At 37.8% G+C, this 20,483-nt stretch overlaps 1 protein-coding gene across 1 annotated transcript; it reads left to right on the top strand.

Moving 5' to 3' along the window:
• Nucleotides 1–1,221: 1,221 nt before the first annotated feature.
• Nucleotides 1,222–15,030, top strand: LOC139740751 (uncharacterized). Its single transcript, XM_071651327.1, has 4 exons — nt 1,222–1,789; nt 3,564–3,734; nt 5,225–5,424; nt 14,734–15,030. The coding sequence occupies exons 1-4, from the start codon at nt 1,222–1,224 to the stop codon at nt 15,028–15,030; spliced, it is 1,236 nt and encodes a 411-aa protein (XP_071507428.1).
• The last annotated feature ends 5,453 nt before the right edge of the window (nt 15,031–20,483 follow it).

Here is a 20,483-nt window from a genome sequence, read left to right as displayed (position 1 = left end):
AGCAAGTCTGAATGTGAGCAACAGGCCAGTAAAACTGATGAAGGGACGAAAAAAATAACGGTTATGCGGACACACAACACAAAAGGCAAAAGATTGTGGGACAAAGGCTCATATTGTCCCTTCTGCAGGAAGTACGTCAAAAAATTGCCCCGTCATCTTGCTGAATTTAAGGGACATAAAGATGAGCTGGATGTAGTTCGATGGAAAGCTACAACTGACAAGGTTTTGAAGGATCAACTATTAACCAAGATGAGAAATCTGGGCAATTACTTACACAATCATGCAGTACTTCAAGAAGGAGAAGGCGAGATCATAACTGTGTATCGACCGAATTATGATGCTGACTATAAGAAGTATGTGCCTTGCCATCAATGCAAAGGATACTTCAGTAAAAGAGAGTTATGGAAACACAGTTGTAAGTTGGTTCCTGATGAAAATGAGAAGCATGAAACATCTCAAAAGAAGCGAAAAACAAGTTGCATCAAAAAGGGAAGACTTTTGCAACCAGCTCCTGGTATGTCCACAAAAGTCAGAGAAATTTATGCAGGCCTACGAGAAGATGAGAATGGTGTCTCCTCTTTTATTAAAGGAGATCAACTGACTAGACTGCTGGCAGAGAAACTAGCATTTAAACTTGGCCATGATGAAGACCAATTTGATTACATCAGAACCAAACTGAGGGAAACTGGAAGATTAGTACTGGAGTATAGAAAGGTAACTGCTGACAAGAATGCAGGATTAGCAGATTTGATCCATCCCAGCAAGTTCACGGACATTGTACAAGCAACCAGGAACATTTCAGGGTTTGATGAGAAGAGTCATACTTACACAACGCCAAGCTTAGCCCTAAAGCTTGGTCATACCCTGAAGAAGGCAGCTGGTGTTCTTTTGGGTCAGGCAATCATGGAAGAGAATGAAGCCATGGAAAGAAGATGCAACCAATTCATCAGACTCTGCGAGCTGAAGTGGACAGAGAGTGTATCGAGTCACGCATTACGCACCCTGAATGAGAATAAGAGGAACAATCCTACTTACCTACCTGTCACAAAGGATGTAGTTAAACTTACATCATATCTGAAAACTGAGACTGAAGAAGTCATCACAAAACTCAATGAAGAGACAACAGATGAGGACATATCTAAGGAGTACAGATACCTAGCTGAGCTGACATTGACATCCATAATAGTGTTTAACAGGAAACGATCTGGAGAAGTCAGCAAAATGAAACTAGATGACTTCAGCAAGTGTAAGCAAGGTGATGAGGTGACTGACGACTATGGCCTGTCCAAATGGGAAGCAAAACTCGGTAAAAACCTGTGGCGTCTGGAAATTGTGGGGAAGAAACAACGTGCAGTTCCTGTTCTTCTTACAAATGAGATGAAAAGGAGTATGGACTTGTTGGTTGCTAAGAGAGGAGATGCTGGTGTGTATGAGACCAATCCTTATGTGTTTGCCCTGACAAGTTCTAATGGCCACATCAGAGGGAGTGATGTGGTTAGGAAATTCAGCATATCTTGTGGTGCAAGCAAGCCTTCATACATAACATCTACAAGGTTGCGCAAGCATATTGCCACGGTCTCACAAGTGATGAACTTAAGAGACAATGAGCTTGATGTGCTGGCCAATTTTATGGGACACGATGTGCGCATTCACCGGAACTTTTACCGTCTTCCCGATCATGTCATGCAAGTAGCTAAGGTTTCCAAGATTCTCATGTGCATGGACAAAGGCTCCCTTGGTAAACTTCATGGATCAACTCTTGATGAGGTTCAGCTTGATGAAGGAGAAGGTATGTTATCAACTAAATAATATTCACTTAATATACTCTGGGAAGCTTGACTGAAATGTTATTATTGGGTGAGAGATAATGCGGTTATAATTGATGTTCTTTAATGCGTGGAACTTAATGTGCATAGAACATGTGGTATACAGGGCTTGGGCCCATTATCTCATACACATTCACTACGTACATGTACTTCAAGTTAGACAGATTGTGGGCAGTACTGCTTGTTCTGATATTGTTATCAGAGCACCACTGAGCCCAATAACTATTTTTATGTATAATTGTAATCTGAACAGGATCATTTTTGAAAACAAAGAAAAAATTACTTGTATCCCCCGCAAAAAAAAAAAAATGGATGTAGGCCTTTAATGTCTCCCTGATCGCAGTTCAATAATCAATAGAGAGATCATTCACACCTTGGTAGGTACATAAAACAGTGTCAGTTCCCAAGATTAAAAAGCCTACTATTTAATATGGTATGCTTTAAATTTTGAATGAGGCAGTTTTGAAAATTGTTCGATATTCTTAATCAAGGTCTATTCAATTCAATTCAATTCAATTCAATTCAATAGTTTATTCATTTCCATCATCACATAGAAAAGAAAAGAAAAAGTTGACATAATCCAAAGTGATACAATTTTTTTTCATTTCTCTTGCACTCGTCTGATAAAGGATTTTTTCAATACAATATAAAGTATATTATACACGAATGATGTCGTAAAAAAGAAACAATGCACTTTGTCATGGCAACAAAAATAGTAAATAATCACAATGATGGAAAACAGTGTTCCACTAAAAAAAGCCACGCTTGTAAGACGTGGAACACTGGAACAAAACAACAACAGCACCAATTTGTTATACCAATATATTCATTTTAAATTCTTCTATATACTATTGTACATTTTACTCATTAATATAATGATGCTGATACTATAAACAATACTTACTAGGATTTTAGGATGCAAACGTATAAACTATGTAACATATCACATTTGTGGCACAGACACTATGGGGCCAGGTGTGCCAGGAAAATTGAACGGAAAGGAAGATATGCAATCGGCCACAAAAAACATAACGACGACAACAACAACAATAACTCAATACACAGAAATAACAGAATTTGAGGAAATGCCCTCAGACAGATACTGGACAATGAAGAACAAGGAAAGAGGAGCAGGGAAGAATAGAGAAGGAAAAGGAGAGGTCTAAGTGTGTAAATGATTTTAGATTAGAACCAATATAGTTAATTCCAGAAGCTGATGCTTATAACTTAATAAGAACATATAAATCTAGAGATATATTTTTTGATAATTTTATACTACTAAACCACTGAAGAACAATCTAGTATCAGGCCAACAGGCAGTTCATGATAAGGCAAAGTAGTGACAGAATTAAAAAAATATGTCAACCCTTTTACTTAACTACCTGATAATTTATCATTATGAATGTTGCATGACCCAATACGACAATGATGTGAGGTGGTGTTCTTGGCCAAAATTTAAAAGATTTTAGTATCTTGTGGTTTTGGTGTAAATATGTTTACTGATTTTCACCTTCATAATCAAAAGTTTGATGAGCTAATCCTTGAAATTCCCCCCAAAACTGAGTGTCGTTTACCACATAATTATTTTGAGCTTACTTAGATACAATTCTGGTATCTTTTGATTGCAATGATGTCCCCTTTTACTACCATAAGGCTGGGAACCTTTGTGGTTTGTGAAATGCCTCTTTTATAATGATTTCTTGCATCTTATTCTCCAATTTGAATTTGCATTTCCAGAAGTACCACTAGACGATGCCCTTGATCCAGATGTAGATCATGATGCTGATGAAGAGGACATAGTCATGGATGCTGAAGTATCAACAGATGCTAGCCAGCTACAGCATTCTGATGTTGGCCAGTTTGACAAAGAAAATGCAGTTAGAAGAGTAAAGGCAGTGATCAAATCTGGTAAGAAAATAGTCTTGCTATATTGCAGCTTTTTGCTCACACAGTGACGCAGAGCCAAATTGAATGTTATTTCAACGGAACCAAAAATAAAAATTTGACATTGCCATGGTATCTTTTTTTTTTTAAAATAATTGCTAGTTGAGCTTTAATTCCCTTAGTGTTAGGTTGGGGAATTCATCACATTGTTTAAAGTGATAATTCGAGTTTATTCATGATGGCAGTGTGTGTGTGCTCTTGTAAACCATGTCATATAGGGTACAGAGCAAAGTTTAAGACATAATGATGGCCTTTATTTTGTTTTTCTTGTGGAGTCCAAATAAGGAAAATGCAATAAAGACCGCCATTATGTCTTATTCTTGTCAGTACCCCATATGACATGTTTTGCATGAACACACACACTATTACAGCTGGTCACTAGTCGCTGGTCACTGGTCAGTGTCCCTATTATTATGGCAACACCCCTACATGTGGTTTCCTAGCAGGTACAAAAATGTATTTTACCATATGAAGGCCTGATTCACAGTCTCCTCTTAATTGTTGTTCTGGAGATGGGGCTGCTGCTAGAACTCTGTGTGGCATTCACCTGGTCTCTGATCTGAGCCGTTGTTAACTTGCGATTTCTGAGGCTGGTGACTCGGATGAACTATCCTCAGAAGCAGAAGTGACTCGTGGTCTTCCTTTCCTGAGTCTTTCCTCATGTGTGCCAATTTCGTTGTAGCACTTGGTGGTTTTTGGACTCCACTTGGGGACATACATTGTATTTAAAGTTTTTGCAGTTTTCTGAACTGACTGGCCTTCATTTGTTAAAGTAATGATGACCACTCATTTTTCTAAAAGCTCATTATAGTTCTTGCCATAATATGAATTTTAACAGTTGTCAAATAGGGCTGTCAGCTGTGTACTAAACTTATTTCTGCACAACACAACTGATAATTCCAATCCTGCTGATAGAACAACCAAAAAAAAAAATCCACTGTATACAGTGTAATTCACCCTAGTAACGCACACCTGTGACATGAAAAACATTTCAGGAGACTACCTCTTGAAGGTCATTGAGAGAATGCCAAAAGTGTTCAAAGCAGTAATTACAAGAAAGGGTGCTCATGAAAATAAAGAAAACGTTTTTAATGAGAAGGTGTGTCCAAACTTTTGGCCTGTATAGTATATATGGAACTGGGGCTTGACGGTGCAGGGAGATGGTGACATCTGGGGGGTGGGGGGGGGGGGGGGGGGGGGGGGGGGGGGGGGTATGGTCCTTGTAGCCACCATGTATGGTCCAGGACTGCCGTGTTGATTCTCTAACTATATGGGACTGGGGCCTAAATTACAAGCCTTGTACTCTATGTATAACCTACCTCTGATTGAAAGTAACAGTAGCAAGCCAATGAGTTTTCCATTTCCTGGAACGCCATTCATGCCTATGAAATTACAAGTAACATTTTTTTGCTGGATAAATTCAAATGTAAACGTTTGTCGTTTTTACCATTCAGGTTCCAAAGTGAAAGGTACGAAACGAGAAAGGGGTCAGAAGAGAAAGAGACCATGGACTAAAGAAGAGAAACTGGCTGTAGCAAAGAGACTGAAGACTTGTTTTGAAACAACAAGTTTACCAGGAAAAGCTCAGTGTGAAGAGTGCCTTAAGTGTGAAAAATCACTACGGGGACGGGATTGGCACAACATTAAAGATTTTGTAAGGAATCAGATTAGAAAGGCGGATCCATTAGATTTCTTGGATAGGATCTAACATGGATATTCTTTTTTCAGCTGTATCGAGTCAAGAATACCAGATTGTAACTGTTTTGATGTTTCCAAATCAATAGATACATACTAAATGAAGTTTTTAAGAACAAGCTCTCCATGTAGTAGGTGGACTAGACCTACATTGCATAATCATGTTATTTCATTGTGGCCATGGACAGTGATGGATCATACGGCTTGAATTTGTTTTGCAAATTATGTGATAATGGACGCAGTGGCACAACGCCACAAGGTTGGTGTTGTATTTATCACATTTTATGTCCACTTAACTTCCACAATGAAATGAACTGCAGTAAGTTGCCTGTTTTCATAAAGATGCAAGATTATTTATCTGTATTTGCAAACCATTACACATTACTGATAGTAAATACAAAACAAAAGAAAACAGTTTGTCACACAAGATTTGGCTAAAAAGAAAAATTGAAGATGAGCACAAATATATGCAACATTTGTTTTGCGATTTAAAAGATCAACATTTAACTCATTGGTTACAGATGTAGAAAAGTTAATGTGGGACAAACTTTTTCTTGTCTTGATATTTATCTAAGTATGAAGAAGTTTCAAGTGTAGAATCAATGGTTTGTTTTCTAATGGAAATGGGCTTGCACTTCAATATGGCTGTAAGAAACTGGGCAAAGACCAGTGCATAATGGTGAAATGCAAGGAAATTAGGGGAAACAACACATGAAATAGACACTGGAGGTCACTTAACAAGTGAAATACATGTATGAATTTGGGTTACTAGTGAGTCTTGCTGGTGAATAGTTGAATTGAAGCACTAGCAAAATAATAAAGTGTATTTCACTTCAGCCTCCCGATTGCAGTGTATATGCATTAGTTTATGATCAAGTATAAATACATGTAGGGCATGTAAATGACGTAAACTACCAGAAAATGTGTTCGATTGATTGACATGTAGATATACAAATTCACAGAAAATTATGTTGACAAGTTTGGTACATTTCAAATTTCAAGTGAGGTGAAATGATGGAAATATAAATGACAGGCAATGGCACACAAAAATTTTAAGAAGTTAGCATGTTGGTACATATGAGGAAGTGTGGCATCATAATCTGTCAACACCAGATTAGGAGGACCACATTCTTCAACTGTCCTGAACCTCAACTAAAAAATCAATTAGGCAATTGTCCATAACAATAGTGGGCTTGCTCATTCTTAGCAAATCCTGATTTCAGAAAAAAAAGTATGTAGGCCTATAATATGATTATGTGGTGATATAATGCTTGTAGATCTTAATTACTACAAAAATAAGATTGTTTTCCCTACATGAAGAATTGATCCTGTTTTGTTCTCTAAGAAAGAAGATCATGGATCATTTCCAAGTATGAACAAATTTCAAACTTGTTTATTTTATCAGGCATTTTGTTGCATAATTGAATCATCTTTTTTAAAGTAACTTCACCTCAAAAAGTTTCTCATCAAAAGTATGTGCCTGCAATTGTTGGGGCCAAAAGTGAGTCATTTTAATGGAATGTATATACACTTTTGACCTTGAGAACCCAGATGCAATGCAAGCACCTGTCGTTGAATTGAGCCTAAAAACGAAAATAGATTTATTCTATTCATATGTCTTGCACTTGTTGGCAGTTTCACACTTTATTATGTGACTCGCCACAGTATGGTTGTGGTTTTGAAGATTTCGTATTATATTGTATTATATTGTAGTTTCTACAATACAGGATATCATATAGTTTTCCACAAAAGAAGCAAGTCAGTTTGATAAAAATGTATATATGCTTTTGACTTTGAAAACCCAGATACAATGCAAACACTTGTGGTTGAGTTACGCCTAATTAAAACCACATGTAGATTTATTCCATTAAAATTTCGTAGGCCTACTTGTCTGCAAGCTCACACTTTATATGTGACTCGTCACAGTGGTTATGATTTTGAAGATTTTGTTGTATTATCTTGTAGTTTTCCACAAATGAAGTGAGCCATTTTGATGCAATGTAATTACAATTTTGACCTTGAGAACGCAAATGCAAAACAAGCACGTGTGGTTGAATAAGCCCAAATAAAAAGGTGTGTAGATTTATTCCATTAGAATATTTCACTTCTTGTTGGCAAGTTCACACTTTATTGACTAGCCCAGTAGTTGTAGTTTCATGGATTTTTGTTGAGAACATTGGTAATGACTATTGGTCAATACCTCAATGTAAAGTGTTTTTTAAAGGGACCACTTATTGATTGCAACAGTGAATTCTAATTTTGCAGTACCTTGTATTTGAGGTATATGTTGTAACTTGTTATTTCCACTAAAAATTGGTAAAAAGATGAGAATTGAAGAAAATGACATAATACAATTACTCACAGACATCTGTGAACATAAAGCTGCACTCTTGGTTTGATCAAATCAGACAGCCGATTCCTCACATATGGTAGATCAATTTGTAGAAAAAAAAAATAGTAAACTTGAATTAGAACCAAAAATGTTTAGGAAATTGTTGTGAGAGGTGAACCTAGAAACCTGGGTACCTCAAGGTTCTTGAGGGGACATTTAAAAAACAAAAAAAAACAAAAATGAGATAAGGGACATCTATTGGTAAGAACCTTTTGAAGGCTCTTAAAAGTTTGAAGGTTTTGTAATTATCTTTACGTAGGCTTAGTTTAGAATATCTAAGATTCTAACCACATGACATATCTATTACCATTTGAGAATTTAATATTTTGTTAAGAGTGTACAGGGTCAAGGAAAAGTTAGATTATGAATTGAGATAGTTTTAATAAATGGTAATGATTGAACTTCATTCAGGTGGAATTAGAATTCTATGAAGGGATTAGTTTGTCTCAGTACAGTGCATGCCGACTTTCAGGTGGCAGTGTAATGGTATATTGGCTTGTGTTACCCACTCGTTGATGCATTTTTTAAATGTTTTAAGATGTTCATTGTTTGTATTTGGCATATTAGCTATAAATCCTTAGACATTTGTAAAGTAGTTAGTAGTTACAGCTTATTTGTCTTATATTGTATAATTACACCCAAACACTTCGAATGTGAATACAATTCCAATGACTGAAATTGGTGTTTAGCAGTTACATGCATAAATGTGCAAGGAGTTTAATGACATTAGAGTGCAAATTAGAATGACTAGGATATCAATACAGATACTGAAAGTCACATGAATTAAAAAAAACAAACAACACTCGAGGTGTTTCAGATGGTTGTCACTGCACTCTTTTTACATTTAAATGAGGAATGTGCAGTGGGAATGTACATGACATGTAGAGTGTTTGTGTGCTGTAAAAGTAGCACACATATGAGCTATAGTCTGTTAATTTTATTGTGTCAGTAAAAACGGGACTACATAGTATGTATTTGAATAATTTGCAATGATTGCTGTCTTTGTGCATGCATCATGTATGTTGAGGCATGACACCTTCGCATTGCTATTGCATTCGGACATTTATGTTCACTCAATCACTGCACTGTCACCAAAAAAAGAACTACAATAAAATCTGATGCAAATATCATCCATAATTGAAGTATATTAGAACGATAATGAAGGGTAAGGTACATTAGAGCACAGAATTACGGCACCATGCTAGACACGTGTCTGATATCGTGCTTCAATTTGTATAACAGTGATTAAATCTAATTCTTGCCATGTGAAGGTACACTTTTGCTTCTGAGTTTTGCTGGTATTGCTTCAATGAGACATTGTGTCTGTTGTGTAGAGGGAAAATATGCCACTCGTGGTAGAAGTGTTACATGTATGTGCCATTTAATTCCAGAGTACATTGACTGAGTGGCCAGAGAAGGAACAGGTCTTTACACAGTTCAGGTCAAAGCCATGCAACATTAAAGCAGGCATCATACTGCCCCGATTTTGATTCCCGATGGACACACGATTATGGAAAATGTCACATTGGTGTTGCCGTAGTCATTTGTGTTGGCTTTTGAAAACATTGTGTGACCGCTGGTAGTGTTTTTGGGCCTCCTGGAGCACCTTCCTGATCACTAAATTCTAAAAATTCCATAATCTTGTGTCCATCGGGAGTTAACATCATTCAGGACAGTGTGACATTAGGCTGAGATTAGCATAATGTCCCACAAAGCTTGCAAGTGTCATCTGTCAATTTGAAGTGACATAATGTGAATGTTGTTTAAAGTTTAGACCTTTATAAACATCCAACTGACATGGTGGACTGTTTAACAAATGTTTTCTGATCGCGTACTTACTATTTGGCTGGATATTTTGTTTTTTCGTCATTGTAGAGTTGAAATGGTGTGGAATACAATGTCCCTTTAGTGTCCTAGTTTGCCTGGGACAAATTTCATGCATCCAATAATTAAATGTGCGTCAGACTGGACGTATATTAGTTTCTTTGTTCTAACCAGATTCTTGCAAACTCAAAGGTCTTTTGATGTAGATATGATTATTTCAAGTGGAGAGATAGGGGTTGTTGTGATGATGGAACTATAAGTGTCAGGTTGTGCAAGAGGGGAGGGGAATACCCAGTGACTGGGCACTGGGTGACTGAGGATATAATGGAGATGCTTGGGTTGAAGGAATCAATGGAACAGCTGGCAAAGGCAAATGGAGTGTGATGGTATGGACATGTGTTGAGGAAGAAGGAGGAGGATGTCCTGAGGAAGGTGTCACAGTTTAAAGTAAATGAGCTACGAAAGCAAGGGAGATCGACCAAAGAAAATGTGGAAAGAGGGAAAGAGGCAGGTGGAGGAATTAAGAGCTGGGGGGGGGGGGCATTTCATAAAGCATTTTGGTCGGATATTTTTCTGACAAACTGTTACAAGCTATTGGAATCCTTGCATTTGATTGGCTGAGAGCCCAATTTGTCCGACAACTTGTCGGACAAAATGCTTCATGAAATGCCCCCCTGGAAGATTGGCTTAAGAAAGGAGGATGCCCCAAATTGGTAGAGGTGCCGAGAAGGTGTGAGAACCATTGCTGTGAGTGCTGTGAGGTAATTCCGGCCACTTCCGTTACGGGACAAACTCGGATAAAAAAAACAAAAACTGGAACGATAAGAACGATACTTCCACTGCACTGCGATGCAGTTGAGTTGAGTTGAAGGAATGTCAATCTATTTCCAAATCACAGCATTGAGATATCGTAATAAAGTTTCATTGTTGTGATGAGTTTTGGCAGCAAATTGTTAATATGTATATTGGTAACACATATCACATTGCGGTGGAAGTATGAACAAAGCTTAATAAATGACAAAACTTCTTTAGTGGTGGCATGAAGGTTGTGCATTGAATGAATTAAATAAATAAGAAAGGAAATTACTAAGAAAAGAGTGGTGTTACAGAGGAATAATAAGGAACATATACATCTTTTTTTGGGAACATCCATGCTTTTTATGCCCCAGTGTACCTAAGTTTCATTGCACATACCGTACCTATAACCAAAATATGGCCAACTGTTAATTTGTGTTCCAAATGAAACAATAATTTTCTTATTTGGCTATCCAAGGATGAATATCCAATTGAATCCCCATTGGAGATCCCTATTGAATACACATTGACAATTGGGAGTACTGTTGTACATGGAAAGTGAAACAATAGAATTTGTCCCCATTGAAACCAGTTGGCACGTGACCCACTGAAATTGGCAAAAGTGACAGGGACCCTTGAACAACTAGGGCTCCTCCAAATGGAGTTTAGTGCTGTGCAGTAGAGGACGTACAAGCATGTAGAAACAAAAGTATTTAGCCCTGTTGAATTTAAAATCTGTTAAGAATGATTTAAACGAGCTAGATTCAGAGCAATTATCAATTTTGAATGTTTAAATTTGCATTCAACTGCGGACGTTCCACAACTGCGCTTGCGCAACTCCCGATCACACGTCACAAAAAATATACCTCACACTGCGGACGTATCTGCGATAATGGACGGTCCTCGATCTCATACTGGTGGCGAATATCGGCAGGGCCTAAATTATGTTGCCGTGTACTCGCCCCCCACCACCCTTGGGGGGGGGGGGGGGGACACATCAAAACATATTCATCTCATGCAATTGCTAGTAATCCACCAGCACATTTCATAAAAAGGGCGATACAAGTCTAGAATACACCTGTATACATATAAAAAAAAAACTATGTTCATTATATCTGGTGTGTTTTGATGTAATTGGTCACATGGTCATGACGGTAGTTCCAATATATGAAGAAGGTGCATGGGTAAAAGCCATGGGTTAAAATGGGATAACATTCCAATTGGATTATTGTATACATCAGTCCCGTTAAAAGTAGCCCCCCCCCCCCCCCGATGTGATTTAATTCCGTGAAAGTGACGGGACCCGACCCTTGAACAACGGTAATTACGGCTCGTCCAAATGTAAGTTAGTGCTATATGCAGTACCTTGTACCTTGTAGTAGTTATCCCCGAAGACCTCCGCTAGGAAGGGTAACTCAGGGCTAGCGAGAGTGGTAGCACAAGTTTATTTTGCTTTATGAGAGCTTTGGGGTTTATTATTATTATTTTTTTTTAGTTTGGTTTTAGTCAATAGAGGACGTACATGTAGCCTATGTAGAATATAATTTGTTTATCCCGTTTGATCTTAAAAACTGATAGAATAATTTAAACGATCTAGATTCAAGTGCAATTATCACTACATGTATTTAATGTTTCTGCTTGGCATTCAGCCGCGGACGTTCTACAACTGCGCTTGCGCAAATCACGATCACACGTACGTCACACAAATTATTACCGTACATGGCGGATGTACTGTGGTATCTGTGATAATGATGTAATATACGGTCCTCGATCTCACCGGTAGACAGCTCTGCCCATTGTAGGATGTCGGCAGGGCCTATATTAAATTACCGTCTATAGGTAATCAACATTCAGTTCATACGTGCGATCAAAAAGACCCCCCCTTTTTTTTTGGGGGGGGGGGGGGGCACTGTCACCCGATAACCCACCATTTTACAATTTGTCACCCAATGGCAACAATTTTTTTATTTGTCACAAAAATCCCCAAATTTACCCTTTTCCCTTTTTTACCCTCTTACCCTTAAACATCAAAATTATTAGGCCTACCTACGTTTACCTTTGAACAGCCTCTCTCTCTCTCTCTCTCTCTCTTTCTTTCTTTTTTAATAGTGGGTCTTTTTAGTGTCTTTTTAGTGGGTCCCTCCATTTTTCGCACTTTAAGCAACGGTATACATGTACTTCACTTTGATCACTTCTGTTTCTTTTTTTTATACAATGTATGATTACTATAGGTCCTCAATTGTACAGTCTATTTATTTCACTATGTTCTTATTATTTACCTTATTCTCTGTTATCAAAAGAAGTGGAACATATGTTTTGTCGAAAAATGAAATAAACTTTGAATTTGAATTTGAATTTAGCCTGACGTGGTATATAGGCGTACAGAAAGACCCACACAATTTTTTTTTTAGTGCCCAAACGACTTTCTATTTTTTGGAGTGTATCACCTAAAGCACCCCCCCCCCCCCCCTCCTTTCCGTTGAGATGGTCAGCTAAAGGTTTTTTTTTTTTTTTCATTTCATTTCATTCATTTATTTATGCACGGCACATACTTCAGCCCGAAGGCTGTTCTTCCGCAGGTCCGTGAGGATAAAAAATACAACATAGATATACATTTTATACAGAAATGAACAAAGAAACCAAAAAACAAACAAACAAACAAACAAAACTCATACTTAAAAACAAAAAAATATAGAAAAAAAATAATATGTTGATGAAACTGCGGCACACATTTCGACAGAAACAAACATGATCAATCAAAGATAACCATGTACAATTATACAAGTACATCGCCGTAGTTTAAAATGAAAGAGACGAAAAAAAATGAGAGTTCAGGAGAGAGAGAGAATGAGGGAGACAGACAGAAAGAGAAACACAGAGAGAGAGAAGGAGAGAGAGGAGAGATAGGGAGAGAGAAGCCCATACAAAAGGGGAAACTGAAAAAGTTGTCAACAGTTTCGGTCAAGTGCGTTTTTAAAGCTTACAAACGTTGGTTTTTGTTTCAATTCCAATGGTAACTTATTCCAATGCATTCCAATCCCTATGTCATTTTCATGTTTGAGTGCAGACCTCCGCCCCGCCCCCTACCCCCCCCCCCCCCCCCCCCCCCCCAGTCTCTGACTGAAATTAATGTAGCTGCTTAACCGCTCACTAACGGTATTTCAAGCGAAGTTTTCCCAAAAACTGGTTTGGCACGTATAGGGCCTACCGATATCCAGCATATGTCTATATCGGTATGAGATCAAGGACCGTCGGTTATTGCACCTGTTTGCGGGTACGTCCGCGGTGTGAGGTACATTTTGTGTAACGTGTGATGGTGATTTGCACATGCGCACTTGTAGAACGTCCACAGTTGAATGCATAACATCAAATATTAAAGATATATATTAATATAATAAAATATTAGCGCGTTTGTAAAAAATAATTATTCTAAGCAGTTAATTAATTGTTTTCAAATTCAAAAGCGCTAATTAGATTATATTCTACATACGTCCTCTATTGCATAGCACTAAACTTGGTCCACGGTTGACGCCATAACCATGTATGTGTGTGTGTGTGTGTGTGTGTGTGTTAAAGCTCTTTGGGATATGAAGAAGTGTGGTGACAGGAAAATAAAGAGTATGGCCAGTCATTATTTTGCTCACATGTCACATCCGGACCGTCAACGAACGTCTCCTCTCCGGGTAACGACGGAATGCCTGCAGGAAACCGTTGAACATGATTGCTTTGTGAGTACCGACCAGATCGAGGGAAACAGTTCCTTTGGCGTGTGGGACTTCCGAAGTTTGAGTTACCTTCAGGGAATTCTTGCCTGTACTCGCTGACCATCTGGCGTGGGTTTGGGCACTCTCGCAATGGTCGATGTCTCAACGGCAGACCAGGGACAATCAAGCGATGCGATAATGGAACAAAAGATTGCTTCGTTCCGGTGGCAGTATAGCCCCTTTCGGGATCTTCATAACAAAGAGCCATCTTCTTATAGCTGTCGTTGCCTAGTGGCGGAAGGTAGCCGAACCGCAAGTTCGCACTCTCCATGCAAGCCATTCTCTCCTTGCAACGGTCCACCTCCTTATTCGAACCGTACGGTTCAATGAAGCCGATGACGACACGAACAGTCTCGTGAAGTCCGAGCCTACGAATGATGGAAGCAAGATCTCGGATTCTGTCACAACATCTCCAGCAAGGAGAGAAGTATGTTAGGATGTGGATGGTGTGACTTTGACTTTTTGACCCGTCTCCATGTTGCCATTGCCACAGTCCATCGACTTCAAACCAATGCGTCAAACGCGTCAGCAATTGCTCTTCGGCGTGCCACAAGTAGTTATTTCCGTCGCGTACGTACGTGCAGGCGCATATCATGTTCCTCAAGCCGCTAATCCTGGCGGGAAGATCGTCTACAAATTGTGCGGCTATTGCGTTATGGGGCCATTTGCCTACTCGATCCAGCCCAAGGACCGCGAACTGTCTACGGTCTTCGAAATGCCTCCGGAATTCGAAGTACATTCGCCGCAAGTAGTCGGCGTCATCGTCATCCAGATACTCGTGGGGCTGTAGACAGAAAGGAGCGAATAATAATTGCAGAATTGAAGAGAGAAAACTAGTATCTTTAAACAACTGTGTTTTAACATTTTGCAACGATGCAATAAACAGCCCCATCTGAAAACAACAGACCTTTTAATAGGTCTTTGAAAGTATACCATCTACCAAAGTCATTTGCATACATGCTTATGATTACAAATTTACTTTAAAAATCATGTCAATTTTATTTCGGGTGATGAATTATTTTAAGCCACCCTTCGTTGTATCTAACAAAAAATGTTATCTGGGCCCCATTTCATAAAATATATTAGGCTAGCAACTTTTGCTGGAATGGCAATTTAACTTGCCACATTGGCAACAGCCAGTCAAGAGGCTGGATTCTTGTCCACAATCATGACAATTGCCATTCCAGCAAGAGTTGCTATCATATCAACTTGTTATGAAATGGGGCCCTTACCATACCCACTTACCGATACCGTATGCGTTTCAGGTACGACAATCTGCATTACTTCATGAAATATAATTATAATTCATTACACCACGGATATTGTCTTTTCTTAATGTTGTTTCTTTTCTAATCATATACACAGCTGTAACGTTCGCTTCCAGTGATATCTACTATATATCTTTTCCTTTATTCGCTAACCTTATGGACATGAATGTGTAAAAATGTGTTCTCAGGTGCTTTACAGGCATCGAGTTGAATTAGAATGAATTTTCAATTCAATTCAATTCAAATTTATTTAAATATTTATATAATTAGTCCTGAAAATACCATGTGATTGTTAACCATTGTAAATCCGCTCCGCCGCCCCTACCCCCGCCCCCCTCTCTCTCTCTCTCTCTCTCTCCCCTGGTTCCTTATCAAATGTCAAGGGTAAAAATGCAAAGGGTATAAATATAGCGGCGGTAAAAATGCCAACGGCAGAAATACTTTAGGTAAACATGGGAGTTGTAATAATTTCCGACGTAGTAATAATCATGCAAATTCGTCCACAGCGTTAACAACGTTGAGGGAGACGCGTGTAAAACTCGATAGTTATAATTGGTAGCTTGGATTTAAGCGAAACATACTGAGTGATCTAAGTTGATTTTTCTATGACGTTTATATTCATATACCTCTGGTAGCTTATAGCAAATATCATAATGATAACTACTTTGAGAGAGGTACTTTCCAAATCTACCCTAGAGTGCAATACCTTTGGTTCCATCCTGTAATGTTACGGCTTCGACATGTCAACACCTCGGGGGTGTTTCATCAACTTGCTGACAATTTCAGCAAAATCCTTGGTTTTGATTGGCTGAGATGCTCTGATCACTGACTGTTACTATGGTTATTGTCAGTGACTGACAACTTGACAGCGCTGACTAAGTTGATGAAACACCCCCTGGACTTTCGCCAGTCTTCTGACATTACGAACCATGGCAGTCTGTTGTATCAGCTGTTGCATCACTTTGATAATAAAAAGAACATTTTCCTGCCTCAGGGGTTAGTCATCCAACTAAACGTAGTAAGGGTAAAACTTTTTGTCCCAAAATACATCAAAGTCTCATCTGCTTTATGGTACATTTATATACATAATGAAGGTATAGGGATGAAATTCAGAAGAAAAAAAATTAAGGTACTAGACCCCTCATTTCGCAGCGATTCAGGCACACCATCTATGGGCATCACAACCAAACGCTAGCCTGCGGGTTCCAACAACTACTGCTCAAATAGATGTATAAACCATCTAACGCTACGCCGCACATTATATCACATTGTAATGAAAATTATCTTTTGACAATGAGATATGTGCATGCAAATACGTTATAAATCACTCTTGCAAGTCATTATGCAGGTGCAATTTTTGCACCCAAATGTTTTACAGTAGTACACTATCCTCCCACACGCTCCACATTGGAAACACAGTTCAAGTTCAAGTTCATATTTATTCGTTTTTTCCACAATATATAATACAAACATAAATCTCACTTTCTTAAGTGACAAAATCAATGCATACAATTGTACAGAGAAAACAACAATAATAGGAAAAAACTAACAGTAGCTATACATTGCAATAGTTGCTAAGATGACGAAAGTGAAATAGTTTTCAATGTATGCACTGTGTGAGAAAAACGGAGGGACCCACTAAAAAGACAGAGCTTGTAGAGTGTGGGCCCCTCTTTTATTAGAAGTCCGATGTAAAGATTGAATTGAAAACAGCAAAAAATCCGTACAAAAGTTCGTCACAAAAAAGTTTGGCAGCCCACTAAGAGACAGACGAACAAACAGTTATACATAAAACAACAACAAACAGAGTAATGAACATGTAACAGGACTGGGACAGCAACAAGACTACTTGTAGGAGGAAAAACAAGAAAAAAAAAACTGACTTGACGACACAAGAGGAAACAAGACTATAGCGTGTATGTCTGTCGAGATACGTTTCCTTTATCCGACCATGGGCCTACAAGAGTTTTAGGTCCATGATATGACGTCACAATTTTGCGCAAGGGGGGGGGGATCTATGAGAAAGCGGCGAGCGAATGCCCCCCCCCCCTCTCAAAAAACACTCCCTGTTGAGCTTTTATCGTGATATCATAGGACTGAGCGAGACTTACAGAACTTCGTTTAGAGCAGTAATCAAATCAAAGCTCTATAGATGTACTTCAAAACACCGCGGACTTCATTTCTTGCTGTTAATTCTCATCGTGTCTCTCTCATTCATGAATCCAAAGCTTGCATTGTCATTTGACAGAGTATTCATGAACCTTAAACGTTACACTCTTCATTAATCATACGACACAATGTACAACATTTTATTTGTTTGTTGCTGTTTTCTATATATTCTCTTTTATATACCTTTGGTGGTGATGATACAAAGATATTTGATATAACACATGTCTTGACTTTAAATTGTTTCTTGACTAAATCAGAAAAGAAAAAAAAATTGAATTTGAATTTGAATTTCCGGTTTAATATCTATCCGTTATTTCCGCTTTAAAAAAAAAAAATGTTTATTCATTTCATTGTAGAATCATATCGATAATGTGGGTTAGAATACCATCTGGAACTATTGTAATTATGAGAGACTCCCAAGGATTTATTTCACTATTACATACTTCTGTTTACTTTACATTAATCTTTATCTCAATTCACCTTCAATAGTATCTTAATCTTTTTCCCAGCATTTATTTACATTTCTCTTGACGTGCTTTTTCTTTTTCATGTATTTCATTTATTTCATTCTTTCTTTTTTTTTCAGCAAACATAACACAAAATGAATCAGAAGATATAACATAGGCTGTATTCGACTCTACATGATAGATAATGGTTAACATATAAAAAATCATACAGGCATACCGGCGAAATACAAAGTTATTTTTGGAGAAAAAAAAGAATTGAAAGGTCCACTGAAAAGCATGTTTGTAAATTGTGAACCACTCAGAGGATTCTTGTGAACACATTTGTTTACAAAGACAGGACGGAACAAGACAGGACAGAACAAGACAGGACAGAATAAGACAGGAGAAACACAACAACATGACATGACTTGACAGAAGGGTATACAATTGAAAGGAATAAAGGGCAACAGAATAATGGAAAGAAAGGAAAGAAAGAAAAAAAGGAACACAAAGGAAAAGCCCACATGCTGAACATCGGGATCGGAAGAGGGAATTGAAGTGCTTCGGAGCTCAAGCAGCTGAGCAAAGTTTGTACGAATAAGATGATGTAAAAATGACACAATGATGAATTCAATGATTGACGATGAACCCTTAGGTTGTAGAGACCAGCTAGCTAATGAATAGTATATCTTTATATGAATTTACCCCCAAAAAAGTTTCAACTTACGCTTAAACGAATTCAAGAATAAAGAAATTTTCATATAATTATCACAGCTTAAGGAATTCCAGAATCTAGGGCCGGTGTACATAAATGTATTTTGAGCCAAAGTTCTCAGGAGGGGTAAATGAAAGTCATCAGATCACCTGGTGGGATAATTATGAAAAAATTGATTTCGTGGAAACTTTGAATTAAAGATGCTGGGAAGTGCATTTGTGTTATAATTAAACATAAACTGACCCAGTTGAAAGAAAAACAAATCTTTAATTTTTTAAAATTTTATATCTAAAAAATAATGGATTTACATGGGAACGTGGAGAAACGCGACAAATAATACGAAGTGACTTTTTTGTTGTTGTAATAACAATAGTTTATCAAATAAAGTTTGATAGGCACTACCCCACGCTAAAATTCCATAATTAAGATAAGGTGATATTAATGAAAAATTTAACGTATGATATAATAAAGAAGACAACGGGATATAAGATTTAAGTCTATCAATATTACGCTTCAGAAAATTACCTCTATCATCTGAGGATGAGTTGAAATGATTGCACATTGGAAACGAGATAAGGTAAAGATATCCCCCCCCCCAAAAAAAAAAAAAAAAATAATAATAATGATAAAATAAAGGCTTCCCTAATCAACGTCATTTCACATACGCTTCTTCACTCTCACTGGCCTAATATTCTGGAATTCACGTTACTATAGCAAGTTTGTATATATGATTATAGCCTCACCGTGTTAATGAAACATACCACATCCGTAACTCGATACGCAAAGAGAATAAGAACTCTTTGGGGGTTATCATATGAAATATGAAAACTACGATATAAGTTTTTCTGATTAATTAATTGTCATCTGAATTTCAGACGCGATGACGTGCAATGAATTACATTATTTTGATTCCGAATGATTGCAGCAATTTGAACTGAACTAAGGATTAGACCCTATATATACTGATACACCTGCATTGGCGCCAAATTAAGTAGGGCAGATACAGTGTTGAAAGAAATTAATGGAAAATGATAACGCAGACTCACCTTCGGAAGCAATGAAGTGTTCATCTCGGTAACGTTTGAGTTTTATGATGAAGCAGAACACAAAAGACCGACTGACATGTTAATCTCGATCCTGAAATGGAGCCACGTATAATGAGCTACAGAAGCACCCATACAGTCTGCGTTACGTGGAAATTCCCATTTGACTGCGTCACGTGTACATGACAGAAATAAGTCATTGTTAATATCCGTCAGAGTATGCAATCTCCAAATTAGCTTTAATACAGATTAAATACAAGTTATGAAGTTATGAAGAAAAGAAGCATTTGCATTTTACAAAAGAGGGACTATTATTGCTCATGCATAGCTGCCCCCCATTGAAAAACGCAGTATCTGGGTTTTCCTCAGAGTATCCACATTTTCATTAATAGCTTAAAAACAATACAAAAACATACAATAGTATATATATCCAGGAAAACTGATAGCTAGAGTGACTATAATTCCACAATGAAGTATGTTTTTTTTAAAGAAAACATTATCGAGTGGCTTTCGGAAAAAAAAAAGAGGAAGTATCTCGGTTTTGGAAAGTGCGTAACTATGCAGAAATTGCATTTCTCCATGGGAATGGGGGCGCAAATTTT

Source organism: Diadema antillarum, unplaced genomic scaffold, assembly GCF_040938485.1.
Source record: "Diadema antillarum isolate AM-2024a unplaced genomic scaffold, OU_Dant_1.0 seq00000877_RagTag, whole genome shotgun sequence".
NCBI classification, from domain to species: domain Eukaryota; kingdom Metazoa; phylum Echinodermata; class Echinoidea; order Diadematoida; family Diadematidae; genus Diadema; species Diadema antillarum.
The sequence above is the reverse complement of the archived record's forward strand: the minus strand, read 5'-3'. Positions and strand labels throughout refer to the sequence as shown.